This window comes from Lepus europaeus, chromosome 14, assembly GCF_033115175.1.
Source record: "Lepus europaeus isolate LE1 chromosome 14, mLepTim1.pri, whole genome shotgun sequence".
Taxonomy (NCBI): Eukaryota; Metazoa; Chordata; class Mammalia; order Lagomorpha; family Leporidae; genus Lepus; species Lepus europaeus.
Window position 1 is genome coordinate 52,940,605 of NC_084840.1, and position 19,486 is coordinate 52,960,090.

General features: G+C 45.5%; 1 protein-coding gene across 2 annotated transcripts in view; it reads right to left on the minus strand.

The window, feature by feature from the left end:
- Positions 1–3,618: 3,618 nt before the first annotated feature.
- Positions 3,619–19,486, minus strand: part of TARBP1 (TAR (HIV-1) RNA binding protein 1) — a 77,790-nt gene continuing 61,922 nt past the window's right edge. For both annotated transcript variants that reach the window (XM_062210631.1, XM_062210630.1), the window contains exons 23-30: positions 17,205–17,291; positions 14,355–14,551; positions 10,118–10,199; positions 8,216–8,387; positions 5,057–5,242; positions 4,746–4,870; positions 4,169–4,305; positions 3,619–3,924 (exon numbers count right to left, since the gene is read on the minus strand). In XM_062210631.1, the coding sequence (XP_062066615.1) occupies positions 3,729–3,924; positions 4,169–4,305; positions 4,746–4,870; positions 5,057–5,242; positions 8,216–8,387; positions 10,118–10,199; positions 14,355–14,551; positions 17,205–17,291 (1,182 nt within the window). In that variant the 3' untranslated portion in view covers positions 3,619–3,728. The remainder of the gene's footprint in view (positions 3,925–4,168; positions 4,306–4,745; positions 4,871–5,056; positions 5,243–8,215; positions 8,388–10,117; positions 10,200–14,354; positions 14,552–17,204; positions 17,292–19,486) is intronic.

A 19,486-nucleotide genomic window follows, 5' to 3' on the forward strand; every position in this document is an offset into this window, starting at 1 on the left:
TTTAATCTTTTCAAAAAATAATCCTGGAAAATTGAATGTTGAAATACACAAAAAATGAAATTTGACATATACCTCATACCTCTTAGTAGACCTACTCTTAAGTAGACCACAGGCCCAAATGTAAAACTAAAACTTCTAGAATAGAAGGGTCAGGTATTGTGGCACAGCTAGTTAAGCCATCACATAGGTTACCCACATTCCCATAACAAAGTGCCTGGGATTGAGTCCTACCTTTGTTTCTTATCCAGCTTCCTGCTGTTGTAACTGGGAGGCAGCATGCCACCAATATGGGGGACCTGGAGGGAGTTCCTGGCTCCAAAAGCTAATTTCAACTTCAGCATTAAAAGACTACAAAGATAAATTATAGGCTTGGGGACAATACTTGCAGGTCACATATTTCATGGAGAATTTATATACAGAATAAAGAAGCCTTAATTAAAAAAACAGAATAACCCAATTTTTCAAATGTGCAGATTTTTGAATAGATATACTCAAAAAAAAGACTATGGGAATGCCTGCATCCTTATGGGTTCAAGTTCTGGTCCTGTTTCTGATTGTAGCTTCCTGCTAATCTGCACTGTGGGAGGCACCACAAGTACTTGGTTCCTAGCACCCATGTGGAGACCTGCACTGAGTTCTTAGCTCCCGGCTTTGGCCTAGCCCAGCCCCAGCTGTTGGAGGCATTTGGAACGTGAACCAGCAGATGAAAGGTCAATCTCTCTTTACCTTTCAAATTTAAAAACAACAACAATTACAACAAAACCCCTTCAAGATATATAATGGAAAATGTATGGAAAGAGCCATATTATTAGGTATTAGGGCAATACAAAATAATACCACAATGCTGTTATCACTACATACTTACAAGAATGACAACTGAGGATATAGAACAAGAGTCAGACTTACTCACTGCTGGCGGAAATGCAAAATAGTAAAGTCCTTTGGAAAATAATTTAGAATTAAATGTATGTATACCTCATGCCCAAACAATCCCACTCACAGGTATTTCAGCAATGAATTGAAAACACCCATGCATGTTTAGTCAAAGCAGTTTTATTCATGTTCACCGGAAACTTGACACAACCCAGCTACCTACAAGAGAAAGATGGATAAACAAACAGGAACATTTATATAATGGAAAGCCACTTAGCAGTGAGAAGAAAGGAGCTTGTGTTTCTTGCAACAACAGAGAACCTTATATGCATTCTATACATGAACGAACAGCCAGCCTCAAAAGGCTACGTATCATTGTAAGCTTCCATTTATGAGTCTGGAAATGGTGAGAAACAGATCAGTGCTTGTCAGTGGCTGGGATATGGGGAAGGCTTGACTGTGAAGGGTTACATAAATCTTAGGGTGAAGGAACTTCTGTATGGCACTCCTGTTGGATCCAGGAGTATCAATCTGTCAAGACCCACAGACTGTACATGAACTGAAAACCAGGATATTGTAGAGATTCCAGTGTGGAATGCAAATAATAAATAAGCCCAGCATATTACAAATATGAGACATACCTCATTCAAAGTAAGGACACTGCCTAGAGGTGTGTGTGTGGCATAGCAGTTAAGATGCTGTTTTGGGATGTCTGTATCCCAGATCGGAAGGAGTCAAGTCCTAGCTCTGCTTCTGATCTAGCTTCTGCTAACGTTCACCCTGGGAGGCGGCAGGTGATAGCTGAAGTACTTGGGTCCCTGCCATACACCTGGGAAGCCTGAACCAAGGTTCCAGCTTGGCTCAGGTCTGGCTGTTGCAAGCATTTGGGAGAGTGAACCAGTGGATGGAACATCTGTCTCTGTCTCTCTGCTATTCAAATAAAATGAAAATAACTTTAAAACAATGTTAAGAGGCTGGCCTAATAGCTTAGAAAAACAGTGTTTAGACTGGATACTGTAAGGCCACAGGCAGAAAAGACTACAAGTTGCTAAATTTCACAGGTTTAGCAATTCTGCACCTGTATGTGTCCTAGGGTTGAACAAACAAGTAAATACAGACAGGAGGGCCAGACTTTGCCAGAAAAAGCAGTGAGTGTTAGAATAAACCTGTGGTGTTGGATTCATGTCAGGGATCTGTAGGAACACATGTTTATGTTCACTTATCTAGACATTGGTAAGTACAGAAATTACAGATAAGTGCATATGCATGAGTCGGTAGATATTTACAGATTCTCGGGCTCCATCCACTGAGAGGGTCTACAGTGACATCGCAGTAGCAACCAGTGTACCCAGCAGCCAGGACTTGGTTTCTAATACTATTCTCCAATAAATGGACCTGGGGCCCCTGGAGAAGTGTGATTCTAGACTACAGGCAAATACGAGAAGATCCTGGAGCATTGTGCAGTGTCAAAAAGTAAGGGAGTGCTAAAAAAAAAATAAAATAATGGAAGCACATCAAAAGGATACAAGAGCATACTGTTCATGCTCAGTGAATAAAGCCCATTTTCTTTACAAAATGATCCAAATAGTACATGTAGAAGAAATGAGGGAAACACCTCAGTAATAATTTCTAGAGGCAACCCGCTGAGGAATGCCAAAATCCACGGGCAGAATGTTTGGAAGAAACATAACCTCCAAGTTTCTCTCCTGATATTCGTTAATTACTATGGAAGTCACAACAGGTACCCCAGAGTCTCCTGATTCTCCTATCTCTGAGTGTAGACTGGGCTTAGTGACTCACGGCTCTTAAGAAAAGGACTGTGGAAACAGCAACTTTACAGCGAAGAACGGGCCAAGGTACAAAGTTCTGCTACTGCCACACAGCAGCTAACGCAGGGTGGTGAGAACTGCTTTCACCACCCCAGGAGTCTAAAACCCATCACCTCAATCAGAAAACAGCCAGCACACCCAAGTTATGGGACACTTACAAACACCTGGCCAGTGCACTTCGAAAATGACCAGGTCGTACAAGACAAGGAAGGAGAGAGAGAATCTGTCAGGGGAGGAGACGGGGGCACGAGGACTAGATGCAGCAACAGGCAAAGGACAGCGGTGGGAAAATGGGAGCTCGAATGGGTCTGCAGCTAGTGACCAGCCCTGTTACTCAGGACTGGGTTTGCTAAGTGTCACGCAGGCACCGCGTTAGAGGCGTCTGGGTGAAGGGCAACCCTTCTGCCGAGCAAAAATTATTTCAAAATAAAGCAACAGAAGAAAAAGGTGATGGACTCTGAAATTTAAACATCGTTAAAAGGAAGACAGATGCAACTGAAGTACAAAGGCAGCATGTGGAAAATCTCCCAAAATCTTCATATGAATGATCATGGCCTAATCCACGGCTTTAAAAGTAGGACAGCCTGTGACCTACCCGAGCACGGTGGGCCCGACAGGGACGTGAGCTCAGACTTGCCAGGTGTGTGTCTGCCGAGGGGAATAAGCAGCTCAGAGACCGAGGAACCCGCTTTACGTCGGCCTCACCGCGTCTCCTCAGCACCTACAGGTACAGGTATTCATGGACCACAGCTGCTTTCACTCTGCCTCACTGTTCCATCGCCACGTTTCTGACAATACTAGTGTGCAGGGAAGAAGTTGTCTTTTTAGAATACCTTGTTTTATTTCTACAATTGCTTAAAATACGTTATTAAAGAAGTAATTCAATTTAGCTAAAAATGTTTATTAAACAGAATAATACATAGCAATATATTTAAGGCACATAAAAGAGTTTTGGCATTAACTGCAAGAAAAAAAATACAAATTCTCCCAGGAGATTTCTGGATCTATTTCATTCATTAAATAGTTTTAAAAAGGAAAGGTTTCAAGAGCCCGGCAGTGGCCGGCCCCTGGGCGCTGGAGCAGCCGCTGCCGCGTGTACTCCCAGATCAGCAGGGCCCCGCTCACGTGCACGTTCAGAGAGCGCACGACACCCTGCTGCGGGATCTCCACGCACACGTCCAACTGCTGGATCAGGTTGGCGGGGATTCCTTCCCGTTCATTTCTGACGAAGAAGAACAGGGGGACAGAGGTTAGGTTAGTTTTCCGTGATAATTATTTTCTTAGATATTCTGAGCGTCATTGAAAGAAACAAGCGACAAATGAAGTCAGGCTGTGGTACCAATGAAGAAAGATGACTCGGCGTCCATGCTGCATCCATGAATGTTCTGCGTCAGGAAAAGCGCAGGGATACCACCAGGAGTCCGGGCAAGCTGTGAGCCAGCCTCAGAACACACCACACCACTCACCCCAGCAAGAGCAGCGACTTCTCAGGAAAGCTGTATCGGGTCAGGTCCAAGCTTTTGGCCGTTTGCTCCACTCCAATGATGGTGTAACCTTCCGCTTTCTTCTGGTGCAGGTAATCAATCAGCTGAGGCGGTCTTACCTTAATATTCATTTAAAAAGAGCAGAATACTAAGTCGTTCCATCATAGCCCTACTTCGAGTAAAATGAGAGTTTAACAAAAACCTTATTAAATAAATTTGTTAAAGATCTTTGTAGAAGGAAAATTGCAAGCTGTAAACAAAATCCCCCCAGCATTTATACATTTATAAGAATTATCCCCAAAGCAAGAGTGAGCTGGAACAGGACGCGTTTTACTAAAAAGAATTCCACATTATCGATGATTTCTAAAAATCTAACACTGTGAAAATATAAGAAAAGAAACAGGAGAGCAGAAACACACCAGTATTCTACTTTTAAGTATTATTTTTAAACTCTTAAAGGCTGGACTACTAGAAATTACTGCCAAAGGACTAAAAATCACTGCTCGGGCTACAGTGCAACCAAGTACGGTCACAGGTAAAAGCTTTAGGTATCACCCACCTCCACTAACGGCAGCCACTGTTCCGCTGAGACGCTGAGGTGCTGGAACTGTTTGTCCCTGACACACTGAAGGTTGCCAACAGCCAGCACTGAGGCCCCAAACACCTCACAGGTGCGGCACAGTCCTACAGAGAACAGCCCGACATCATCAGGGGTGCTTGTGCTGCAATGCTCACAACTCCTTTGAAGCTCCCCCACCCTCCCCAAGAGGGTTAAACGTGGCGGCACCAGCCAAAAATGGCAATGGATGGACTAGAGATTATGAGGTCCCCAAGATTTTAAGCCAGTTCCCTGGAAAACCTCAATTTTACCTCCTAAATTGGTTGCTTTGTCAATGAGAGAGGCCACCACAATCAGTCTACTATTCGACTTTCCAAGTTTGGCTGCACGGTCCTGAAACATGAGCTCCAGGTCTAAGTCTGGAACGTTATTCTTCCACGGGATCACCTTCTTCTGAACGTCAGTCCATTCTGCTTCTGCTTCACCTGGGCTGGAGCCTGGACAGGCAGAGCAAAGAATCCCATACATGTAAGAGTGCGAATCTCTCCATACGGGTCTATGAGTATTTATGTATTTTTGAAATGAGATTTCTTCAACTAAAAAAAGCTAACTGAAAAGCTTTAATTGGAATCAAACACAATTGCCATTCTTAATAGTAATTTTAAGGGGCTAGCATTGTGTTCCAGGAGGTTAAGCCACTGCCTGCAACACAGGCATTCCTTATCAGGGCACCAGTTTAGTCCCGGCTGCTCCGCTTCTGATCCAGCTGCCAGCTAATGTGCCTGGGAGAGCAGCAGAAGATGGCCCAAGTACTTGGGCCCCTGCCACCTACATGGGAGACCTGGATAGAGTTCACGGCTCCTGGCTTCAGGCTGGCCAAGCCCTAGCCCCCACCACTGCAGCCATTTGAGGAGTGAACCAGCAAATGGAAGATCTCTTTCTGTCTCTCCCTGTCACCCTGCCTTTCAAATAAATATAATGAGTCTTTAAAAAAATAGTAATATTAAGTTTTCAAATTCAGCTATCCTAACCAACATACTATGGCATCTCATGAAAATATAAGAGGCCATTTGTTTACATTTTAGCATATCAGAAATTGGGAAGCATCTTACAGTCAACAGAACATCTTCATTTGGTAATTTTTTTTCTTGGCAGCATACAAAACAGTGGTGTGTCTTATAAATAGGAGTATATTAGATTAGAATTTCTGCGGAAATACTATATTCCTAAAAGCAATAAAATAAATCTCCATCTTAAAATAATTTATAAATACCTGGGTGGGGGGAACCTTTCTAAAATGAAAGAGATTCTATAAAGCGATTGCCTTGTGACTAAGCCAATAACACACAATGGTATTGACCTGTCTACCGGCGGTTTTGATCTAACAGAGGACTGAAGCTCTACTTCCAGGGCGCTTCCTCAACCCTGTCCTGCTCCAGACTGATCACTGCGTGATCAAGGAGCATCGAGCCTCCTGGGGCAAGAACAGACACACAACTCACTGCTGTACTGCGATAGTGAGGGTGTGCACAGCCAGAGAGAATATGAATGCCTGGGGAGGGAGGGCGAAGATTAAGAGCCAGGAAGGCTCAAGAGAAGGGGGTGAGGGTCTGCAAAGCAGACTGTAGACACAGCACGTGCACACGCAGGGATGTGCAAGGAAAATGACTCGGGCAGCAGACGGTCCTCTAGTGTAGTTCACAGCCTGCAACAGAATGGAGGGAGATGGCTTGGACCAGGTCATTGGGGTCCTGCAGACAGTGACAAAGAATTTATTCTACAGATAGAAGCCACTGAAGAGTGTCAAGGAGGGAGATAACAGCAGTGGTGTTGTGTTTTAGAAAAATCCCTCTTAAATGCTACGTGGAGGATATGCTGAGGCTGGGCAACCCTAATAGGCAAAGACGATGGCAGTCTAAATAAAGTCAGTACGAGAAGGGCTAAAGATGTTAAAGAAGACCTGGCTGCAAGTTTACAGCGGCTCAGGAAGGATGCTGGGCATGAGCTAAGGATTTGAAAGTTACAGTTACAGGGGTGGTGGTTTCAAAATGCAGAAATCAACAAAAGTGTTCAAGGAGACCAGGAAGAATGAGAAGACCCAGCCAGTGACGAGCTTCTGGGGATTACTAACATCCAGGCTGCAGCTGCAAAATGCCTCTCTTTACCAAACACCAGCAAAGCAGAAAAGCACCAAGACCACCCCCTTAGCCCTCACCTCGTCCAAGTAACGGGTCATTTCTCTGCCCCACTCTAGGGCGGAACCCAGCAGCCGTCTCCACGGGTTGTCCCTCTTCCCTCTCCTCCCAGTCTCTACAGCACACTGAGGAAATACCCTCTGGTCACCATCTTTTGCCCCCAAATTTTCCCAGCTCCTGTTCTCCACCCAGGAAAGCTGTTCCCTAGATCTTGGCTTGCCTTGCACTCATCTGAGGTCTCTATGCAGTGTCCACTCCTTACCAAGGTCTTTCTCTTTGCCATGCTCTCTGTACTCCGCTGTATTTTTCCCTAGCGCTCTTTACTACCTGTGTTATATTACGTATTTGTTTATGCCAGTGTCCTCTGTACAAGTGTGAGCTCCAGGACAGCCGAGACTTAGTCTTATGCCTAGCACGTAAGAGCCAATCGGTCTCTGTGGGATGCAGAAATAAACCTAAGCTGATATGTCCTATAGTGTACATCTAGAGCACTTGATGAAAACTACGCATTCCCAGAAATCTCCTCCAGACATTCCGAATTAGAACCTAAGGTGGGAGTGGGAAGCCGTGTTTTTAACAAGCTGTCCAAGTGATTCGCAGATGGGAGGGGCAAGTGGGGACGCTCACATGGGAGAGTGAGAAGAGTCAGTTAGGAGGAAAATCAGGAGGGCACAAGACTAGCCGTCGAGTAACACAGAAAGGTCAAGTATGAGAGTGCGTCTGATTTTGTAAAGGAGGAGACTGGTTATGGGTTACAGACAGCCAGGATGGGGACAGAGTGTGACAGTGACAGAAGTGAGGGGAAGGCGGACTGGTACTGCACGACCATTAGGAGGGTTAGGGGTGATTTTAAAAGTGGAGTAGGGCAGCCTGACTCTGAAGGCAAAGATGAGTGACAGATGGAGAGGATGTGGGTTTTCAAGAAACAAGGGAACAAGGCAGGCTGGAGAAACAGAAGGAGGAGGGCATGGTGTCCAACCAGACAAAGCTGACAAGAACCAAGAGCAATGCTCTATTCCTAAAAGGGACCAAAAGAAAGATTTCATAATTTGGCCCTCCAGAAAATTTCTGTGTTACTATAAAGCAGGTCAGGCTCTCTTTGGCTTCTTATAAAAGCACAAAAATTATACCAAATTTTTTCAATGACTTTTTCCTAAGCAGAGTTCCCCACATCAATGAAAAAGTGCTATTATCCACCATGTACTCTGAGGAACTTAAATCAATAAGCCTAACTCAGTGCACAAGGAGAGAACATAAAATGAAAATGCTTTTTACCTATGTCCTGCTGAGACCAGTCGCCTGGTTTCAGTTCTCGAAGCTGGGTTTGAGAAAGGTACCACTGAAATCCCGCATCCAGTGGGATGGGAGCGAAGCCGGTCAATTTACCCACGGCAATCCACTCGTCCTCCACGAGGCCCGCGAGGCGTGGAAGGATGTAAAATATGGTCTGGAAAGAGAATGGTAAACTCTTCATTCTTCCCCTTATGAGATAACACATCACAAGACAGAATTGTTATCACTGACCCATTCTCCCAAAATCTGAGCTGATCAAATAGTTGCATTTGTATCAGGTAGCCATTGTCCACAGACATTTGCTAGGGAGTTCCTTCGGGAAACTCCTGGGAGCAGACAGAGGTTCTGCTCCCACACGTCTGACTCTATGCAACCAGCCACTGTGCGCAAGCTCCTTCGACGCCAAGTCTTTTACTCTTGCTACCTTTAGACACACTCAGAACCTGAACTCCGGCCTGATCATACAACCTACTGGCTGTGTGACGTCAGGACAGCATTTAGCCTCTCATCTGTGAGATGAGGACAAAGTCCCTTTGAAACAGCCCACGAAAGCGTTTTGAGGGTTCAGAGCGGAGGCCACCGTCCACAGTCACCCCACAGGAAGCCCTCTTTCCTCCTCTTACCAAAAGAAAAGCGGAGAACCAGGAAATGATCGACAGTGAAAGCAGCCTGGGCAATGCAAAAACAAAGTGACAGATGCCCGAGCATGTACGTTTATGCGCGTCTTCACAGAAGGTTTTAGAATGAACATGGTTTCCTTTTCGCCAGCCATACTCGGGCAGATTTAAACCGCAACTACGGCTGTGACTGAGTGTTCCGTGCGTACCACCACGTCCAGCTCCAAACACAGAGACACAGCTCCTATGAGCCTTTACCTCTCAATTTTATTTACACACAGTCCTATTATCACTAATGGAGAGTGAAATACATAAAATACGCGACAGGGCGGCCGTCGAAGGCAGAGGCGAGGGAAATGCGAGCGTAGGACTTACTGGAGAACTGAGCAGAAAGGCTGACTCAGCACCAGAGGGTTAGTAAGGGTCCTGCAGAAAGACGGCAGACAAAGCACGCTGGGCGCTGGGAACAGAGCAGAGCACGTTAAAATGCTTGAGAAATCCCCACTATTCCTCGCAGCGCAGCAGTAGCAAACACACGTCAACAGTCTACGGTGCACCACTCGCAATCTATGCATCTGTGTGTTTTAAAAGGCCAATTACTAATACACTAAAAAACTGCTTATGCACACTAGCCAAAAGTTACCAATACTTACCAGTTCTTTTAGAGAAAAAAATGCCCGATCAAGGGTTTTAAATTCAAAGGCAGTGCATTATAAACGAAATTGAAAAGGGGAGAAAGTATTACTACTTAGGCAATTTTTAATAACATGTAGTAGGAGAAACATGTTTATAGCTCTTTAAATCATATCAGCACATTCTGCTGCAATCAGTGAAGTGGTGTCTCATTCCCTGTATAATTTTCATTACCCAGATCTTTAAAAAAAAAAAAAAAAAGCCATGAATGAAAGAGTTGATCTTTTTGTTCTTCATTAACAGGCTTCAGTTCTATAAAATCTCACCTGTATAAATGTTCTCACTCATTTCCTTTTACTGTTTAGAGTTAAATATTCCCTTCCAGTGTTTACAAGCCAGATACTACCTGAGAAATAGAAAGTGAAAATGACTAGCTAATTTTCACTGCTTAAGAATGCAATGCAAGCAAGTCATCTGCATAAAGTCACAAACTTAAACGCAGAACTTTAAAATGCTAAGGTGATGCTTGCAAGCAAGGAAAGCAAAAAAATTTAACCTACTCACAACCCTTCAACAACTAGGACAGAAAAGACAAGACACGGGAGAGAATGTACAAACGGTGTTCTCTGCTCACCTCCAGACAATAATCCTTAAGTGGGTGAAACGTTGCAAAAAAGAAATGCTCTTGGATGCGCTGCCAATTCTTCTTGGCATTCCTAAGGATTAAAAACATGGCATGAGGCACAGACAAGTGGAACGAGCCCGGTCAGCTGGGCACCTCGGAGATGTACCGCGGAACTTAGGAGGCAAGAAAAACTTGTGAATTTTATCCTGAGATTTACTCAAGTGTATCTCCGGTGCTGACATATTTTAAAAACTGGCATTTTGAAATTTCACATTTTGAAATGGAACTCAAAGATGAACAGAGAAATGAAGTCTTTCAAAGTCATACAAAAGCCAACCATTCCATGAGAATCAAACCCAGGTCTGCACACATCAGTCTACTAGAGGACAAGGCACGTGGAAGCCACTGCTCAATCAAACCTAACGGGGTCACAGACAGCTGCCACCTGACTACCGTGGGGAGCACCCCCTGGGCTGGAATCCTGGCCTCTGTCTGGCAGCAAACCCTCCCGGAGAGGAGACCATTCTGTAAGGCACCTCTTCTACTCTGAAGGTTCCAACGTGGCCAAACGGTGCTTATTTGCATAAACCAGACACATTTAATATGAGCAGGGTTTAAATTCTCAACCTAGCTGCCAAGTTTTAAAAGGCAGAAGAGGTAGGGATGAAAATTATACAATTTCACAGGCAGGTTTCAGTTTAAAGTCATGATCATCAACTTCAAGACAAGTTCCTGGCAAGTCCTTCCTCCTGCACTGATGGTCGTGTCTTCCCGCCCTCCAACTCCTGCCCACGCCCCTCACTCTCCCAGTCCAGACAGCTGTGCCTCCCACATCAGTGGGGCAGAACAGCGGGCCTGAGATGAGATCTTTCATTTTCCCGCTGCCTCCTGACTCACTGTCCATCCTCTTTCTTCCCTTTTGAGAGCCCTCTTTCCATGGGGCCATATGTGCTCTAGATCCCACTCCTTGGGTTCGCTCTAGTCCCCTCCATGTTCCCATCTATTCTAGCCTTTCCTTCAGCCTATTCAAAAGGCTTCCATGTCTAATCTTTTTTTTTTTTAATTTTATTTTAAAGATTTATTTATTTATTTAAAAGGCAGAGTTACAGAGAGGCTGAGGCAGAGAGAGAGAGAGGGAGAGAGAGAGAGAATTTTCCATCTGCTGGTTCACTCCCCAGGTAGCCACAATGGCAGGAACTGGGCCGATCTGAAGCCAGGAGCCAGGAGCTTCTTCCAGGTCTCCCATGCGAGTGCAGGGGCCCAAAGACCTGAGCCATCTTCTACTGCTTTCCCAGGCAATAGCAGAGAGCTGGATCAGAAGTGGAGCAGCCAAGACTCTAACCAGAGCCCACATGGGATACTGGCAATGCAGCTTTACCCGCTAAGCCACAGTGCCAGCTCCTCTATGTCTAATCTTAAAAAACAAAATGGGGGCCAGTGTTGTGGCCACTGCCTACAATGCTAGCATCCTGTATTAGAGCGCGAGTTCGAGTCCCGGCTGTTCCACCTCTGATCCAGCTCTCTGTTAAGGGCCTGGGAAAGCAGTGGAGGATGGCCCACATCCTTGGACACCTGCATCTATGTGGAAGACCCAGATGAAGCTCCTGGCTCCTGGCTTTAGCCTGGCCTAGCAGCCATTTTGGGAGTAAACCAGCGGATAGAAGATCAGTCTCCTTCTCTCTCTGTAACTCAAAAAACAAAAACAAAAAACACTGCAAAAGCGAATCTGATGTCATTCTCAAGTTTAATGCCTTTGCTAGCTTCACAATGCACTAATGTAATCCCACCCCACCCCAGGTCTCCTCAGTCTTGCAGCTGCTCTGTTCCCTCCCTCATCTACTACACTGGCGTCACACCAGCCTTTCTCTAGAGCCCGCCCTGCCAATCAACCTGTCTGGGATGTTCCCAAACATCGCTTTGTCTACCCAGGAATCTCTTGCCTCACTCTTCCTCATTCATTACAACCTTCCCTTCTCTGTGATTGCTTTGAAGAGCTTTTATTTGCATAATTAGTACCTGAAGTCTATCTGTACCTGACTGAGCTACATGAAGACGGAAGCTTCTCTCTATCAGGCCTGCCGCCGACAGCCCAGCACTGAGCCTTGTGCCCGTCACAAAGCTGACTCCAAGGAGGTGTGTATTCAGACAGAGGCAGCTTAATGCCCAGGGTTCCTTCCTTTTATTGGCTAAATCTGTTACCTGATGCTGGGATTAAAAAAAAAAAAAAAAATGAGTCTATTTCACACAAGGTTGATTTACTACTTAAAAATAACTGAGTTAAGGGAGGAGGTGGTTAAGATGCCCAGGTCCCACATTAGGGGACCTGGATTTGACTACTGGCGCAGCTTCCCACTAATGCTGATTCTAGGAGGTAGCGGTGATGGCTCAAGTACCTGGGCTCCTGCCACCCACATGGCAGACCTGAATTGAGTTCCTGGCTCCTGGCTTTGGCCCCAGCCATCACAGGCACTTAGAAAGTGAACCAGCAGATGGGGGAGGTTGCTCTCTTTCTGCCTCTCAAATAAATCAAGTAAATCAGTAGAGCCAATTGCTTTTAGCAGTCAAAATACGGCTACCAAGAAACTCAGGATAGGATCGGCAACTAGAGGCAAACACCTCAAAAGCGACCAATCATGACGAGTCACGGGGGAAAAACATTACCTGACAAGTGCCTACCTGCATGTTACATTATGCCAGTTCCCTCAGACTAATCCAACTAAGAGGCTAACAGCCTGTGGATTAACTGTACCCCATGTCCTCTGGACACCTACACCTCTAACTGTTCAATACAAGTTGTGCATCACAAAAAGAATGTGTCCTGTTAACATATAGGTTCATTAACTTACGCAACTATATTAAAAGCAATGACTTTCATCGCTTGAGTTTGGATCACTATGCGTTAATGCAAATGTGACCCTGAAAAACATTAATGCCCAAATCTGTGCAAAGAAACGAACTTAGCCTTGTAGTCACCAAACATTGGAAGTGATAAAGACATATCCCCATACAAACCAGGCAGAAAGAATTCTCACTGCCAGATTATACCTGGAGGGCGGGCGATCTCTAGGCAAGGCTATGGTGAATTATGAATGCCAATCACCAAAGGTTGCTAGGCCCTGTGTCGTGTGGGGTTTTTCCATGAACTAGGCACGCATGATGTGCCAAAGGTGCTCACCCAGGCTTTGTTCTCTGCCCCTCGTCTATAACCTATCTTCCTGCCCAACTCTTTCTTCTTCTGCTCCCTCTCGTTGTTCTACCTAATGTGAATGTATTTTTGTGTTTGTATTTGCTGAAATGAATAGCTTTCTCCTGAGCCCCCTAAACCTCTTACCCACTTAAGCATCCAAATGCCTCTCTTCAACAAATGTTATCTTAAGTTATGGTAGGAAGAGGGCAACAAGGCAGTCTGTGGCCAGGGAAGACCCTCACCCAGCCCCACATGAAGCCAAGTAGTGACTTTCCAAGGGTCTCACTGAGGCCACTATACCTGTTCCTGGTTGTCCAAACACTATTTCATTTGCTGCTTCCAGCCTTTAACTATTTGTGTATATACATCAGTGAGTGCTTTTTGGCCTTCTAAAGACTTTTACGCTGATTGATTCTGCCCAGGTCTCTGTCGTGTAGAAACCCAGGCATTCCTGGATGGTGATAATCAATGTTAACAATGATAAAAGCAGCAGAGCAGCACCTCAGAGATGAGGAAGCCAGCTCAGATACCAAGAGACGCTGAGGACGCCGTGGCTGCCTGCCAGCGTGCCGCGCTGGGGGTGCGAAGGAGAGATCTCAGAATCACCACGCGGGCTTCTCAAAACACGGGCACAAGCACGCCTCACTCGCATTTCACCTGCGTGATGTGCAGCTTCCGCCTGAGACTCTGGGGAACAGAAGGGTTCTCTGAGAAAGGAGAAAGGAGACAGCCCTCGGCTTAACCGGGCACCCACGGCTGAGAGGCACAGCCGGCCCGTGCTGCTTCTCAGCGGTCCTTGGACAGGAGGAAGATGGCACTTGGCCATACTGAAGAGCAACATCTGGAGATAAAAGATTATTTGTAAAATAAAGGAGAATAAAACAATACCGAAAGGTCACTGTGACCTGACAACTGAAGATGCCATTGGAAGGCCTACCCCGAACAGGGAGCCCTTACACGGGGCCCGTGCAAGCGTTCTGCTCCAGCACAGGTGCGGGCCATGCCCCCGTCTCCGTGGAGCTCGCTGGGAGGAAAGGGAAGCTGCAGAGTGGGCCTTACCCGGCTCCGTGCATGCTCTCCACTTGATCGAGACTGGATTCAATCACGGGAGCCAAGGCATCGAATTCTTCAACACGCAGCGCTTTACACATGGTCCAGATTTTCTTTAGAGCCATTAAAGCATACAGCCGAATGCTAAAATTGTGGTTGAAACACCACTGCAGCACAAGAACAAGGGCTTGCTTCAGGATTAGCTTCTGAAAAGAAAGGGAAGCTTTCTTCAGCATAAACGAGGGCTATTTTACCCGACGGCAGGACAAACCTTGTATACAGAAGATAAGGTTCTAGTAGGAAACCTTGTTCCGCTGGTGTGGCTGGCAGGGCTTCTCACTGCTATTCCTGGATAAACCAGGTAACACTGACACTCACAGCTCTGTGGTTTTCATTACACATTTGTCCACGTACTCCAGTACCTACGTTAATGTGCACAAAGCACTTTTATGCTAACCTGCAATGTGTTAAAAACATTTTGTACAGGAGATTTGTGTCCCCATTTATTCAATCACTTGTGTACATGGCATGGGCCCAGGGATGTTCATTTGAATCTCCAGGCTGCAATCCAATACTACTTTATCTTGCTGCTCACATAGTTTCAGCTTTACCCACTGGCAATGCCTTCACTGGGTCCCTCTGCACGCCCGTCCCACATCAGTGCACGCAGGGATAAAGCATTTTCTCACTTTTTGATTTAACAAGATGCTCCAGGCTCATCTTGCATATTCCTAGTCCCAGCTCTAGAATGAATCATTTCCCCAAGGAGCTCTGGTTCCTTTTATTAAAGAATGATGTTAGAAACCACAATCTGGAATCTGGTTACACAACAGCTGTAAACGAGGGTGAAGAGTTTTCAATAGGGAATACCGTCCTTCTGAGGCTCCTACACTGAAAAATGTTGGTATATTCAGCAGTTGTTCAGCCGAGGCTAGGACAGGTGTAAATGATGCTTCTACTGATATCAGTATAAAAAGTTCTGCTGCTGAACTCTCATATTTTGTTCACTGTATTTGCTGACAAGCTTTGCAAATAGAAAGAACAAGCCGACAGGACAATACACATATAGAAACATAAGTAAGAACAGTGCTTTTTCCTTTATGGTTATCTTCTGTAGAACACTGAGTGTCCTGATCTTTGGTCCTGTTGGAGAAGTTTTTAATCTCTGACGACTTAGTACAGATCCTCTATACTGTTTAGTTGCATACTCCCAGCAAACAGAAAACCTCATATGACTATTTCCAAGGAATCTTTTTCTGAGAAACCCACGTTGATCCAACAATGGACTTTACAAACTGGAAATGGTAAGTTTGGCAAAGTAAACCAGTTTGGCCCTTTCTTGGGCATGTCAACTTAGATTTTTTTGTTTTGGGAGATGTTGAAATTGAGATTATTCCATCCTATGCATCAACATTCCTTTTTCGATACTTTGAAAATTTGATGGGGCTGGCGCTGTGGCACAGTGGGTTAACACCCTGGCCTGAAGTGCCAGCTTGAGACCCAGCTGCTCCACTTAAGATCCAGCTCTCTGCTATCGCCTGGGAAAGCAGTAGAAGATGGCCCAAGTCCTTGGGACCCTGCACCCGCATGGGAGACCCAGAAGAAGCTCCTGGCTCCTGGCTTCGGATCAGCACAGCTCCGGTCATTGCAGCCAACTGGGGAGTGAACCAACAGATGGAAGACACCCCCCCCCTTCCTCTCTCTCTCTGACTCTCCTCTCTCTAGGTAACTCTAATTTTCAAATAAATAAATAAATCTTTAAAAAAAGAAAATTTAATAACCAAAAAAACCCACCTACATTATGTAAGACACAGCAAGCACAAAAGGGTTTACACCAGACCTGACGTGGACATCATCTAAGATGGCTCTGTTTTCAGAGCTTGTCTCAACTACTCTGTCAAGCCATCTACTTTGCAATGGAAAGTGCCTGCTCTGTGTTAGCTTTCTCTTCCCTGTACATATGGAAAACAGAAAGATAACATTTGAGGTTATGTGCTGCCAGTTAGAGCTTTCTAGATCTTACTGGAAGGTATGAACATGTTTCCCCTAACACGATGCCACCTGGCTGGTAGACATAGTAAGATGCCACCAATTTAAGATGCTACCATTTTAGAGGTTAAAAAGTGGTGGGGAGGAGCATTTGCTCCACAACTGATAAAACAGGTTAATAAAAACATACCACTGTTTAATACCAGCATGTTTTTAAAAATTCAAGGAAGCCTTTTTCCCTTTACATTTTTATGTTACTTTCAACACTTAACAACACTTCTTATTTCACATGTTAAGTTCTCTCCTAGAGTTTATAATGTATCAGTAGGTTCTTCTCTGTAGATTGAATAGAGGATCCTGCTCTCAATCTTACTGGCAAGTTCTCCTAAATTGTTGCCATAGTGATCAACCAGAATTAGCTAAGATTTCTTCTTATCTATGTTGATAATCACTAGGAAAACTGCTCTACACTCCAAATGATGACAGTCATTGGCTATTAACCTCAATTCCCCAGTATCCTTCCATCCTCTGACCCTAAGTTTCTTTGCATTAGCATCTGTTAAACAACTACCATTCAGTCAAGGAATGCAATAAATGAAATCCTATCTAAGGAAGCCTGAGCAAGTAGTAATGTGAAATTAAGAGTCATGTATATCAATAATAATTACCCACTAACATGTCTATGATTTTGATATGTCCTCAGGCACACCTCCAGTGTGAGTGGGTGACACCTCACTGTGTATTTGTGTCTAATATATGCACATTAGAGGAGCAGTGGAAGGGAAGGGGAGAAAATGCAAAAAAAGGTACAAATAAATAAAATTCATTTTTGATAGCATAGTTTAAGCTCTTCTTACAATTTAAACTCACCTTTTCTGGAATATTCTGAGTAATGACATCCAAATGTATCAAAACTGATAAAAATGTACAAATGCTGGTTTTAAGTTTTTCTTCACCCTGAAAAAAAAAAGAATCAGAAAAACAAAAATGTTCACAAAAGGCACTGTGCTAGACTCTCTGAGGGTGCGGGTGGGAGGCGGCTCTTTGCTAAAGCAGCCTGCGCACTGGGAGGGGAGACAGGACTGAGAAGAAAGTAACTTCTTGGAGACAAACACCAAAGTGTGCAGATAACACAAAGCACTACACAACCCAACAACGCGTGTAGAACGGGACTGCTGGAGCCAAGGGCCACTGAGTTCAGATGTGGCCGGGACTCTGAGAGGCACTGGGCTGGAGAAGGGACAGGCGAAAAGGGGTGGGAAGGAGGCAGAACAGGTGGAAATGAGTAAGACGAACAAAGAGAGGCAAGCGGAACGCAAAGGAAGGAGGAGGTGACCAGGAAAGCTGGGCAAAGGAGTGAGAGCGCAAGGCTCAGTTAACTGGCACTGTATTAAAGACCTGAAACAGCTACAGTGAAAAGCTAGGTAAGAGGATCAAATTGGAATCTGGAAAACTTCCCTACGTCAGTGATTGGGAATACTGCATTGTATGAGTGCTAACAAGCTGAGGGAAGCCAGGCAGATGGGAAAGAGACTACAGGCAGGAAGAACAGCTCGGAAGTCTCTCCAAGAGGTGCATCCAAGGGGGTGATAGACTCCTTTCTTTACCAAGCAGTTACTCCATGTCTTCCCTGGGACAGGTGTTAGGGAAACAGGAGAAAGCAACAAGAGACAAGGTTCTTGCTCTCACGGAATTTAAAATCAGGCAGGAAGGAAAAGCAAAAATGCAACCAGATAAAAATTCTGATTGTAAGAAGTACCATTTACATGCTATAAAAAACCTAAAATGAGAAGATCCAAATGCTCCTTTAGGAGCATCATATGAACCCAGATCTGAAGGGAGAGACTGCTAGAGGAGGAGAAGGAAGACCAGTTTGGGAAGAGGGCACAGCTTGTGCCTGGCCTGAGCACAAGAGGCTAATGAGGAAAGATGGCAAGGGCCAGCACAGTGCCTGGTGCTGCCAGCCGCCGGCAGTGAGCCAGGCCCCCACACTCACACCCTGCTCAGGGTCCGCCCACCCCGGGTGGGCTGGTCCCGTGATCTGCTTTGGCCAGTGAGATCTTCACAAGCATGATGCAACCAGAGGCTGGATGGACAGCTGCACTCCAGGCCGAGACCTCTGGAACGCTCACTCTTGCAACCCTGAGTGACCAATACAGAAGTCTGATTACGCTCCCGCAGACTTGGAGCAAGAAGGACGCTGGCCACCAGAGCACTTGCGGTCACCACAGCTGAAGAGACAAATACGTGAATGGTGCAGCTATCTGGTAGCTGAAGCCCCAAGAGACATCACATGGCGTCTCTTTGTGTGTCTTAGAACAGGCTCAAAGGGACGGATCCTCATTTTCCCTGCCTCCCTGCCACCAGCAAGAAAGCTCCTGACCTGGTTCCAAAGAGCCTGAATTCTGAATCAAAACCCTGCTTGCAAGTGGCTATGGTAAGGGCACTGCTGTGATGGCACCAGGTGTCTGGTGGGCTGAGGCCCCTGTGGCTGCGCCCAGGAAGCTGTGGCGCCGTCTTCATTCCCGTCAGCATCCCAGGCTGACCCTGTAGCCTTCCTAGCTTTCTGTAAGCTGCCTAAACCCCTCCACAGCTACGTTCTTTTTTGTTTTAACTTTCGTTTGATGCCATCAGCCAAATTTTCCTTTGCTCACAACTGAAAACTTTTAGCCCCAGGAAAAATCAAAGATTTGAAGAGAACATGCAAGGCCTACTGCAAACTGAGAGGATGAGCTAGGTAGAAACACTTGGCAGAACTGCTGGCACCGCTGCTGACCCATGGCCTTGCAGGTCTTAGAGACTGGGAGCTTCTGGGGCAGTGTTTCTCCACCGAGAGCAGGCGAAAACCAGAGTAATAAGGCAACGGATGTGAGGAGCAATCAAGGAAAAATGATGCGATTTTTTTTAATTACACAGTCAAGAAAAGGGAGAAAAGCCAAAGGAGGCACCTTAGAACCATGGGGAGAAAACGCAGCTTTTGAACGAAAGCTTTGTCATGTCTTCGTAGAGCGACAGAGTACTTAAATCTTTGGTTCCTTCGTGAGATGTGCATACTCCAATCGCTCTGCCAGCATTCTTGTGAGGATACTGTGCTCGCTGTATACCTTGACCTCCAGGCTCCAAGCTAGGAGACTGGGGGCGTGGAGGAGAGG